General features: G+C 39.6%; 1 protein-coding gene across 1 annotated transcript in view; it reads left to right on the top strand.

Moving 5' to 3' along the window:
* The window catches only part of eno2 (enolase 2), a 38,242-nt gene that overhangs the window by 11,337 nt on the left and 13,690 nt on the right, over nucleotides 1-13,215 (top strand). Inside the window, exons 2-4 of the mRNA XM_085790860.1 lie at nucleotides 1,562-1,647; nucleotides 2,592-2,687; nucleotides 3,582-3,640. Coding sequence (XP_085646986.1) covers nucleotides 1,563-1,647; nucleotides 2,592-2,687; nucleotides 3,582-3,640 — 240 coding nt within the window. The 5' untranslated portion in view covers nucleotide 1,562. The remainder of the gene's footprint in view (nucleotides 1-1,561; nucleotides 1,648-2,591; nucleotides 2,688-3,581; nucleotides 3,641-13,215) is intronic.

Consider the following 13,215-nt stretch of genomic DNA (forward strand, 5'->3'; position numbering starts at 1 on the left):
ACAGTCAACAAAACGCTTTAGGAGTTCCAGGGGGGGTCCGGCCGGCGACCGATTTTCATATAATGGCAGCAGACAGAGTTCACTTTTGAATCGTCCAAAACACACACTACGAAAACATCCAGATACCTCCATACTGCTCGTCTGTACTGACCCAAGTGTCCTGAAGCCGCCACATGAAAAAGTTGTTCGGAAAAAAATAATTTGATCTGTTTTTATCCTTGTTGTAGCAGTAGCTCCCAGTGGCTGCGTGAGATTTGCTGTGAGATGTTCTTCCGTGTTTACATCATAGATCCAATGGTTTACAACGACGAACGAACATCTTGCACAAACATCAACAGAGCCACTGGGAGCTACTACTACAACAAGGCTAAAAACAAATAATTATTTCCAATTCCAAACAACTTTTTCAGGACACTTGGGTCAGTACAGACGAGCAGTATGGAGGTATCTGGATGTTTCATAGTGTGTGTTTTGGACGATTCAAAAGTGAACTCTATCCGCCGCCGTTATATGAAAATCCGTTGCCAGCCGGACCCCCCCTGGAACTCCTAAAGCATTTTGATGACTCAGAAAGTTCTCCCAACCCTTCCTCGGCATGACGGTGAGTAGAAAATTGGTGAATTATTGATTTTGGGTGAAGAATCCAGGATGCTGCTGCTTCATATCCTTCTTACGTAAAGTTGCTCTGCACTTCCTGACTGACTGACACCATGGTGCGTGTTGTTGGTTTCACCTGAAGACGTTGACTCTTTAAATGCAGCTCAGATGTATTTATGTGTTTTCATGTTGAAGGCCCCTGAAGCAGCTTTTATCAAACGTTTTTCCACAAAAGGACTCAATAGTGCGTTTGCTGGAGACTCTCTTGAGCGGGCGATTAATCCACATTTGGTGCTCTAGTGAGTATTTGGGGCAGCAGGATGGTGTGTGTATGTGTATGTGTATGTGTGTGTGTGTGTGTGTGTGTGTGTGTGTGTGTAGGACTGTGCCAAAGTAAACTGCAGTGTGTGTGTGTGTGTGGTGGGGGAGTGGGGGGACATGTCATTCAGTGCAACAGTGTGTGTAGCTCACTGATGTGTTGTTAATGGCTTCTGGACAACAGTGGAGCTGCGAGGCTCAGAGGAATAAGACGTATCAGCCTTTGACACAGACACACACACACGCACAAACATACACACACAGAAACTTGTTAGTGCGATCGATTCACTGTTGGCTGTGCGAAAACTAAAAATGCAGCTTTGCCAGATTCCAGTCTGGATGGCGGCTGATGCATAATTTACTGCTTTCTGTTCAACCTGCTTCCAGAAACACTAACTGCAGTGTGTGTGTGTGTGTATGTGTGTGTGTGTGTGTGTGTGTGTTTGTGTGCGTGTGTGCGTCTATCTGCAGTGTTGCCATCTCCTCTGACAGGTTGTCCTCATGTCAAAACATCTCTCCTCCCATCATGACTCCTCTGTTATTCCTGCTCCCAACCGATATATAACTCTTAATAAAAAATGAACCTGCACCTCCAGCAGAGTTCAGCCTGTGAAGCCTCTTTCTCTGTCGTCTCTCTGTCTCTCAGGATGTCGATCGTCAGCATCGTTGCCAGGGAGATCTTGGACTCCCGGGGAAACCCCACTGTGGAAGTGGACCTTCGCACAGAGAAAGGTGACTGTCGACGAGGCCTGCCTGCAAATAAATAATAAAACAACAACACACACACATTTCTTCACCACAAGGGTCGTCTGCTCACATTCATCACGTCAGAAATTTGCCTAAAAGCGTGAAGATGCTGTAGCAGCATCTCTGCTGTGACTGTGGATTATTTCTGGCATCACGTGACCTTCATTTGACCTCTGTCCAGATCGATCGGCTCTCGGTTAAAGGACGATTGGAGCTCAGACTCAGACTCAGTGTAAACATGCCTCCATAATCTTTATATTAAAACAAATGATCACAGAAAAAGGTTGTTTTTAGGTTGCATTTTTACTAAATAACTGTCAGATTTCTCTAAGTGATGAATGAAGCCACAGTTGAGGATGAAACCTCTGAACAGAATAAATTACATCTGATCCATAACTGTCACTTGCAATAATAATAAAGATGTATTATCCTTCGTTATACTGAGTTATAAGACAGGTCATGATCCAGACAGAGAGAGGAATCTTACGTTGTTTTGATGCTGATTTATACTTAATTTATCTGTTTAAATGTATTATTAGTAGGCTATATTGTGAAATTGATGCAACAGAATCAACCCTGCGGATTTAAAATGTGTTATGGTAAAACAGCAGTAAATGATACTTGTGAATGGAGGAAGAGTCTCACACTTTTAGGTGTTTTCTTTCTCTGAATCATCACAACAAACCGCCTCCTTCCTCCTTCCTCTAATTACCCTCGGAGTCAGATGTGTTTGCAAACACTTTTAGTCATATCAGCTTTTCTTTTCTTTTCTTTTCCATTCTTGCACTGCTGCTTCAGTTTCATCCAAACGATGATACAGGCACAGAAGATATTCTCTGAAAACTAGTGATGCTGTGACAATGCCTCAAAATCAGAGCAAAGTGAGTGGGTTTTCAAACTATGAACTGCTGTCTGTTTGTCTTTGTCAGGTCTGTTCAGGGCTGCGGTGCCGAGCGGAGCATCCACAGGTATCTACGAGGCTCTGGAGCTCCGAGATGGAGACAAGAGCCGCTACAAGGGCAAAGGTACGAAGACAAATCAACTGTGTCTGTATGTGTTTGTTTGGATTGTTGTTGGGATTGTTTCCAAAATAAAAAACAAATCCATGAGGTCCATGACTCCTGAACATGCTCGCTGTTGGATGCTAACAACATTTTCATTGTTTTCTTTTGATGAAAATCATAAAATTTCTCTTCAGTTTACCTTTTATTGTCACTTTTCAGTATAATAACGTTATGTCTCGTAACGTTTCGTTATTATTTCATAGCGTGGTGAATGTGCAGGTCACAACTTGTCCACCAGAGCGTTTTGGAGTTGTTGGATTGTGTATTTGATTAGTTTGATGAGAAATCCCATTAGCCTCCGTAGGTCTGAGCAGCTCGCGGCTCTGCTCCGCCGTTCTAAAAATAGCTTGCACCAGCCATTGACGAACCTACTCCAAAGGGATTATGGCAACGGGGCAAATTGCCAAAATGTTGAACTATCCCTTTAAGTAGCATACAGGTAACATTTTAGATGAGAAAAACTCACCATCTGAAAATATGTTAACTCAATATGCCAATTTAAGTTGACAGTAATAGGATGCTAACATTAATGCTAGTTTCAGATGGAAAAAAAAAAGCTTTTTAGTTGCTTAATGTCAACTAATGAAGTCAATGGTTTTAATGTTAGCTGCACCACCTCTAATTCACTATTAGCTCTAATTTGATAAGTTGCCTAGGCTAAATCCACTGATATAAAGTCCATGCATGTATTTCCCAATTCCCAGAACATCAAACTCCTCTTTTACCACAGTTTGCCCGTTGTTAGTTGTTGTGTACAGTTTGATATTAAGCAAAAAAAGAAATAAAGAAGAAGATTTGCATCCTCCTCTGTTTGCTTTTCTGACACACATCCTCTTGTTTGTTCTCCTTTCGTAGGTGTTTTGAAGGCAGTCGGACACATCAATGATACTCTGGGTCCAGCTCTTATAGCCTCTGTAAGTCACTGCAAATTTTAACACGGTTTATGCTATTTGCTATCAACCATAAAGAAAAATGTATAAAATTGTAGAATATAAACTCTTACATCCTTATAGAGACCTGTGGGTGATTTACGGGTGATGTATTCATGTGTCTTTAGGGTGTATGGTCAGATTGAATCAGTCTGTATCAGTTACTGAGGATGAAAAACGTCTGGTTTTCACTTATAAAATGTGAATAAACGGACTTTATACCAGGAACTACTCACTGAGAGCAGGTTCAGTCAATCATTGTGCAGATGAGTATCACTTCTGGACAGGCAGACAAGCTGTAAGAGTTAGATAGAGTGTAACGGTGTTGGAGATACTGTGAATGAGCGATGATGATAATGTGTCTGTGTGGAAAAAAAAAACAAGTGCGAGTGAGACAGGAGAAGTGATTGATATCTGTGTGCAAGTGATATTGTTCCCGTGTATGCATGTGTGTGTGTGTGTGTGTTTATAAGAAGTTGTACAATAGTAGGCTATGATTCAGATTCAGTGTGTAGCAGTGCAGCATGGGTAATTTCCTCCAGAAGCAGATGCTGGGAAATGAATCTCGTTGATCAGTCAGGCAGGAAAAAACAGACGAATGGCTCTGAGCTCCTGAACGTCACATCAGAGGAGATCAGGGAAACGGATCAGTGTGTGTGCGTGTGTTTGTGTGTGTGTGTTTGTGGTGAACTTGTCAAACAATAGAAAAACAGCCAGAAATTTGAAAAGCCTGTCATCAATAATCATATAATAAAAAAAAACTAAACAATAATACAGTTGAAGGGGAAGACGACAACAAGTCGCTCTGTTAACGCTCAGCCTGCTTTCATAAACCTATTGTGTGGTCGTTATTGTTTTCCCAGAATGCCTTTCAACAGCTTCATAACTGTAAACCGAACCAACAACAACACATGATATGACTCTGCACGGAGGCGACTCTCAATAACCGCAATACAAAGCATTTACTTATTTATTTTCTTCCTTTGAAATCAAATTTGACACCACCCACACAGACGTAGTAAACAATTGTTTGTTGTCTCACAGCAACTCTTTTGTTAATATACATAATAAGACATATTTACATTGTTTTTTCTTTTCTCTCCAGTTTTGAAAGAGTCTGTCCTTATGGATCATTTGCTTTGACTTTATTACTGGTTATTTGCATCTTATAGAGCATGTAAGAGAGATATGTAATACACCTCTCGTCAAACTTGACAGGTCTATTGTTCTATTGTTTCGCAGCAGCCAATGAGAGCTCGTTATTCTCCGGAAGTCCCGCCCCCTGACTGTCCAATGAGAGCTCGTTATTTTTCCGGAAGTCCCGCCCCCTGACTGTCCAATGAGAGCTCGTTATTTACCGGAAGTCCCTCCCTCGTATGGTTTAATGAGAGTTTAGGAATTTAAGGGAAGTCCCTCCCTTGAGTGGTTTAATGAGAGTTATATTTTGTAACAAATTGACTAGCCTGTTAGCAACATCCCAGAACCTATTTTTGTAACTAGCCTGTGATTGAAGAAAATAGCAATTTAGGGAAAAAAATGTGAAAGAGAGGGGAGATCTCTCCCCTTTGTCTTCTCTGTAGCCCTTTTCCCGCCAGAGATTACAGACTGGAGAGAGGTTTAACCTAGCTCTGTCAAAGATTTCTCCACAGGAAAACAACAACAATGCAGTTTAATTAACTTACTCAAAAAAAAACAAAAAAAAACAAAAGAGAAAGGTTTTTAAAAAAGAAAAAGAAATCCTTTGTATTTCCATCCTTTGTATTTCCGGGCTTATAAGACCTTCTGACGAGAAGACTGCTTCTTCGTTATCCGATGAGAGCTCGTTATTTTTCCGGAAGTCCCTCCCTCGTATGGTTTAATGAGAGTTTAGGAATTTAAGGGAAGTCCCTCCCTTGAGTGGTTTAATGAGAGTTATATTTTGTAACAAATTGACTAGCCTGTTAGCAACATCCCAGAGCCTATTTTTGTAACTAGCCTGTGATTGAAGAAAATAGCAATTTAGGGAAAAAATGTGAAAGAGAGGGGAGATCTCTCCCATTTTGTCCTCTCTGTAGCCCTTTTCCCGCCAGAGATTACAGACTGGAGAGAGGTTTAACCTAGCTCTGTCAAAGGTTTCTCCACAGGAAAACAACAACAATGCAGTTTAATTAACTTACTCAAAAAAAAACAAAAGAGAAAGGTTTTTAAAAAAGAAAAAGAAATCCTTTGTATTTCCGGGCTTATAAGACCTTCTGACCAGAAGACAACTCAAATCTCTTTCTTGCATCCTGAAACACACAGAGCACTATGTGGTTTTTCCATGACAACTTGTCGTCCAGGATAACACCCAAAAAACCTAAATACAGACACTCTTTCAACACTCTCTCCTGCAAATGAAAGTTCAATTTCATCCTTTTTTCGATTTGTAAAAACCATAAATTTAGTTTTTTTCAAATTTAACAAAAGCTTGTTTTCATCAAACCATCTCTTAAGTTTATCCATTTCATTAGTAATGTTTTCTGCAATAATCCCCAAATCATCCCCAGAACAAAAAAAAAATTGTATCATCAGCAAACAAAACAAACTGTAGAATCTTTGAAACATCACAAATATCATTAATATATAAAATAAAAAGTTTAGGTCCCTAAACCGATCCTTGTGGGACTCCACATACTGTCCTCATACATTCTGATTTGTAACCCTCTAGCTGAACATATTGTTTTATATTTTGTAAATAACTACTTAACCAGTCCAAGGCAATTCCTCTCAAACCATAATTATGTAATTTAGAAATTAAAATTTCATGATTAATTGTATCGAACGCCTTTTTTAAATCAATAAAACCCCAACTGTATATTTTTTGTTATCTAATGCCGTTGTTATTTCTTCCGTTATTTTCGTTAGTGCCATTGCTGTAGATCGGTTGGTTCGAAACCCATACTGACTCTCACTCAGCAAGTGATTCTTTTCAAGAAATATGTCTAACTTCTGAACAAACAGTTTTTCAAGCACTTTTGAAAATTGTGAGAGCATTGACACTGGTCTATAGTTATTAAATTCATGTCTGTCGTCTGACTTAAATAAAGGAATAACCTTTGCCGTTTTCATCCTCTCTGGAAAAACACCTGTACTTAAAGAAAGATTAAATATGTAACTTAAAGGTTTAATTATACAATCAATAGTTTTTTTCACTATACACATGTCTATCCCCATCGCTGTCTGTTGATGTCTTACTCTTTGTTTTGGTTATGATCGATATTATTTCATTCTCACTCACCCCACCTAGGTACATTGACTGTAGCACCTTGCTTCCCATTTTTTCTTTTCCCACGAATTGTTGATTTTGTGTTGAGATTGTGTTAGTTAAATTTGGCCCAATATTTACAAAAAAAAAGAGTTAAATTCATTGGCAACTTGATTCATGTCTTTAATTTCTCGATTCTCATTAATAAAATAATTTGGCATAGCTGTTGGAGCTGTTTTGTTCCTCATTACCTCATTCAGGATCCTCCATGTTCTTTTCAAATTATCTTTATTTTCTTTTAGTATTTTATTATAATACTCCCTTTGGCCTGCCTCATTATTGTTGTTAACTTATTTTTATACCTCTTATACTTATTTTCAGCATTGTTTGTTCTAAATTTAATAAAGTCTCTATACAGTGTGTTTTTCTTTTTACAAGCATTTTGTAAGCCCTTGGTAATCCAAGGTTTTTTGTTGTTACTACCTTTGTGCTTAAAGCAGAAGTAAGCGATCCGGTCGTTTTGGCTAATGCTGCGTTCCAGGCCGGCTTTTGAAATCATAAATTACAGCTTCAAGTCACAACTTACGACTTTGTAGCGTTCCAGGCAACCCACTCGTGTTTTTCCGACCTGTTTTACCGGTGAAAGTCACTATAACGGCCACTCGTAACTTCCGACCCGTGAACTCGTACCAGATTGAACTGGTATGACTTCACAGGTCGGAAAAACACGAGTTACGAGTTTCCTTGAACGCACCATAACAGTCCTCGTCCCTACGTCACCACATTCACGGCATCCCTTGGCTGCACACACAGCCCTGCATGCCGTTCTCTCTCCCCATTGGATAAAAACTGTAGGATACTATAAATGTTTTCTCCTGGGCTCAGAGCAGAGCAGAGTGACTGACAGACCCGTGTTTCAGTCCAAACACTCTATGTAAGTGATTGCTGTCGGAAGATATAACTATTTAAGACTTATATTAACACAAATATATCACTTGCTTCTGCTTTAAGTTGAATTATCGGACAATGTTTATCGTAATGTGTTATGAAACATTTGAAAAAAGAATCATATGCATCGTTTACTCCCTCTGTATAAACCTCATTCCATTCCTCATTTAACAAATCATTTCTAAACTTAAGTATTGCTTCCTCTGATCTTACCCTTGCATATCTATAACAGTTTTCCTTTACCTTACTCTTTATGTGACAATCATATATTACAAACACTGGTAAATGATCACTGATGTCATTTATTACTAACCCACAAGTGATATTATTCTCCGTGACATTCAGAAATATATTGTCAATCAGAGTAGCACTAGATGATGTAATTCTACTAGGCTTTGTGATTAGGGGTGGAAACCTCTACTGAATAGAGTGTCCAAAAAATCTGATGTTACTTTATGTTTTGCTGCACAGAGTAGATCAATGTTCACATCTCCACAGATCATGTATGTCTTGTTTTCATTCACTCTACTTATTATCTCTTCTAGACTATCTACAAACGTTTCTACATTTGACCCTGGGGTTCTGTATACACAAGTAACCACAATGTTTCTGCTCTTTTCTAACTCAATTTCCACAGTTATACATTCCATTAGATTTTCTTTAACAATTGTCATATTTTGAATTACTCTGCACCTCAAGTCTCTGTCAACAAAAAAAAAGCCACTCCCCCTCCGATCTTATTTTCTCTATTTATGTAGTGTAACTCATAACCCTCAAGATGAAACTCAGTGCCTCTCTCTCTTTCTTTATCCTTGTCTCTGATAATGCAATCACCTTAAATTTTCCTTTTAATTTATTCAGATACTCTTTAATTGTAGTAAAGTTTGCATACATGCTTCTTGAATTAAAATGAATTAACGAAAATGTATTGTCCATTACAATTTTAGCATTGAGCTCATCATCTGAATAATATTTACAAGTGTCAATGATATTATTAAACACGTGACTCTCCGGGTCTACCTGATATTCATAATCATACACTTTGCAGTCAGACCCCGTAAATGTTCGATTCTCTAAGAACTCTGTCATTTAAGAGGAGAGAACTGAATACAGCAAAAAAAAAAAACAACAACAACAATAAACAACAAAATTTCATGGTGACTGTTTTTACACAGGGAATCCCTAGTCCACTATCCTTGTCTTTATTTTGTCTATCAGTCCATACCTTTTTCATAAAGTCACTTTCTGGTGTCTCCTCTTCGACTCCTCTTCGTTTTCCCTCGCGCCTCCTCTTCATCCTCTTCCTCCTCTTCTACGTCGCCGTCTTCATGCTTTTTGATAGCATCCAATAATGTCTTTACCCCAGACAGCATTTCCTTTGCCGGGTTTGCTCTCCTGCTGGGCGCAGTCTCCCACCCGGAAGCCTTCAGCATGGACTCCAAGTCGGGCTCTCTGGGCGTCATCTCCATGGCAACTCCATAGTCGTGGAGCCCCTCTGCTGCGTGTCGGGGGTCGCGACACGACACTCTCACTTTTTCCTCCAGCCTCTGTTATCTTCAGCCTTGCTGGAAAAAGCACACGCGCCTTTATCCCTCTCTCCTTCAGTTGCTTTCTGACATCCCTGTACTTTGCTCTCTCCTGGAACACTTTGTTAGTGAAATCTTCGTCAAAGTAGATGCGGGTGTTATCTTCCAGTTTAATCTCTTTCTTTGCCCAGGCGGCACTGAGCGCCCTCTGCCTCATATTGTAGCTTTGAAAACGCACTAGAATGGACCTGGGTTTGTTGTTATTGCGCTGAATCAGCTGTCCAGAGCGGTGCGCTCTTTCAATGGGTATTTCCCCCTCAATTTTCAGCGTGTGGCGTAACTTTTTCCACAAACCCAATCATGTCGCTTCCCTCTAACTTTTCAGGTACTGCATAGATTCTCAGATTCTTTCTTCGCGATCGGCCCTCAGAATCTTCACATCTTTCCATCAAATCTTTCTGAACACGTAGAGTATGAATCAGTAGGCTACCTTCGACAACATGATTTCCTGGTCCTCCTTCGCCGCAATCCTGGACTCCGCTTCTTCCATCCTACTATCCAGCTCTTTGATTTTTTTCTTTATCTCGCTTATATCCTTCTTCACCACTTCGAAATTGCGAGTTGTTTCGTGGCGGAACTCTCTGATTTCTCTCAGAATTTGAGTGAATCCTTCCACGTTTTCCTCCTCAGACGCCGAGTCGGTCGTTTGGCAGTCTTTGTAGGTGTTTGTTTGCTTCTTAGGCATCCTTATTCCTCAGATTTAATGCTGCTTTATATGCTCGTCGAAATATTGATATTATTGGAGCTCAGCCAATATTTTGTAATTGTTTGTTCTCAATTACAATTGTTTGCTCTCTGAGGATCTTCATGAGCACGGTGTCTCGGCAGCCATCTTGACTCTACACATGAAATCATCATAAAATATACATCAATCAATCAATCAATCAATCAATCAATCAATCAATCAATCAATCAATCAATCAATCAATCAATCAATCAATCAATCAATCAATCAATCAATCAATCAATAACCTGTACTGATACAGTACACAGTGTTTTATCAACTGTACAACTACATACTGCATTCAGAATATTAACAGATGTTGGAATAAAAGAATGTTTGTAACGGTTGGGCAACGTATGTTGTTTAATGTGTACTGTATCAGTACAGGTTATTGATTGATTGATTGATTGATTGATTGATTGATGTATATTTTATGATGATTTCATGTGTAGAGTCAAGATGGCTGCCGAGACACCGTGCTCATGAAGATCCTCAGAGAGCAAACAATTGTAATTGAGAACAAACAATTACAAAATATTGGCTGAGCTCCAATAATATCAATATTTCGACGAGCATATAAAGCAGCATTAAATCTGAGGAATAAGGATGCCTAAGAAGCAAACAAACACCTACAAAGACTGCCAAACGACCGACTCGGCGTCTGAGGAGGAAAACGTGGAAGGATTCACTCAAATTCTGAGAGAAATCAGAGAGTTCCGCCACGAAACAACTCGCAATTTCGAAGTGGTGAAGAAGGATATAAGCGAGATAAAGAAAAAAATCAAAGAGCTGGATAGTAGGATGGAAGAAGCGGAGTCCAGGATTGCGGCGAAGGAGGACCAGGAAATCATGTTGTCGAAGGTAGCCTACTGATTCATACTCTACGTGTTCAGAAAGATTTGATGGAAAGATGTGAAGATTCTGAGGGCCGATCGCGAAGAAAGAATCTGAGAATCTATGCAGTACCTGAAAAGTTAGAGGGAAGCGACATGATTGGGTTTGTGGAAAAAGTTACGCCACACGCTGAAAATTGAGGGGGAAATACCCATTGAAAGAGCGCACCGCTCTGGACAGCTGATTCAGCGCAATAACAACAAACCCAGGTCCATTCTAGTGCGTTTTCAAAGCTACAATATGAGGCAGAGGGCGCTCAGTGCGCCTGGGCAAAGAAAGAGATTAAACTGGAAGATAACACCCGCATCTACTTTGACGAAGATTTCACTAACAAAGTGTTCCAGGAGAGAGCAAAGTACAGGGATGTCAGAAAGCAACTGAAGGAGAGAGGGATAAAGGCGCGTGTGCTTTTTCCAGCAAGGCTGAAGATAACAGAGGCTGGAGGAAAAAGTGAGAGTGTCGTGTCGCGACCCCCGACACGCAGCAGAGGGGCTCCACGACTATGGAGTTGCCATGGAGATGACGCCCAGAGAGCCCGACTTGGAGTCCATGCTGAAGGCTTCCGGGTGGGAGACTGCGCCCAGCAGGAGAGCAAACCCGGCAAAGGAAATGCTGTCTGGGGTAAAGACATTATTGGATGCTATCAAAAAGCATGAAGACGGCGACGTAGAAGAGGAGGAAGAGGATGAAGAGGAGGCGCGAGGGAAAACGAAGAGGAGTCGAAGAGGAGACACCAGAAAGTGACTTTATGAAAAAGGTATGGACTGATAGACAAAATAAAGACAAGGATAGTGGACTAGGGATTCCCTGTGTAAAAACAGTCACCATGAAATTTTGTTGTTTATTGTTGTTGTTTTTTTTTTTTTTTTGCTGTATTCAGTTCTCTCCTCTTAAATGACAGAGTTCTTAGAGAATCGAACATTTACGGGGTCTGACTGCAAAGTGTATGATTATGAATATCAGGTAGACCCGGAGAGTCACGTGTTTAATAATATCATTGACACTTGTAAATATTATTCAGATGATGAGCTCAATGCTAAAATTGTAATGGACAATACATTTTCGTTAATTCATTTTAATTCAAGAAGCATGTATGCAAACTTTACTACAATTAAAGAGTATCTGAATAAATTAAAAGGAAAATTTAAGGTGATTGCATTATCAGAGACAAGGATAAAGAAAGAGAGAGAGGCACTGAGTTTCATCTTGAGGGTTATGAGTTACACTACATAAATAGAGAAAATAAGATCGGAGGGGGAGTGGCTTTTTTTTTGTTGACAGAGACTTGAGGTGCAGAGTAATTCAAAATATGACAATTGTTAAAGAAAATCTAATGGAATGTATAACTGTGGAAATTGAGTTAGAAAAGAGCAGAAACATTGTGGTTACTTGTGTATACAGAACCCCAGGGTCAAATGTAGAAACGTTTGTAGATAGTCTAGAAGAGATAATAAGTAGAGTGAATGAAAACAAGACATACATGATCTGTGGAGATGTGAACATTGATCTACTCTGTGCAGCAAAACATAAAGTAACATCAGATTTTTTGGACACTCTATTCAGTAGAGGTTTCCACCCCTAATCACAAAGCCTAGTAGAATTACATCATCTAGTGCTACTCTGATTGACAATATATTTCTGAATGTCACGGAGAATAATATCACTTGTGGGTTAGTAATAAATGACATCAGTGATCATTTACCAGTGTTTGTAATATATGATTGTCACATAAAGAGTAAGGTAAAGGAAAACTGTTATAGATATGCAAGGGTAAGATCAGAGGAAGCAATACTTAAGTTTAGAAATGATTTGTTAAATGAGGAATGGAATGAGGTTTATACAGAGGGAGTAAACGATGCATATGATTCTTTTTTCAAATGTTTCATAACACATTACGATAAACATTGTCCGATAATTCAACTTAAAGCAGAAGCAAGTGATATATTTGTGTTAATATAAGTCTTAAATAGTTATATCTTCCGACAGCAATCACTTACATAGAGTGTTTGGACCGAAACACGTGTCTGTCAGTCCCTTCTGCTCTGCTCTGAGCCCAGGAGAAAACATTTATAGTATCCTACAGTTTTTATCCAATGGGGAGAGAGAACGGCATGCAGGGCTGTGTGTGCAGCCAAGGGATGCCGTGAATGTGGTGACGTAGGGACGAGGACTGTTATGGTGCGTT

This window comes from Trachurus japonicus, chromosome 11 (genome assembly GCF_045865225.1).
Source record: "Trachurus japonicus isolate A0001 chromosome 11, Traja_1.0".
NCBI classification, from domain to species: Eukaryota; Metazoa; Chordata; class Actinopteri; order Carangiformes; family Carangidae; genus Trachurus; species Trachurus japonicus.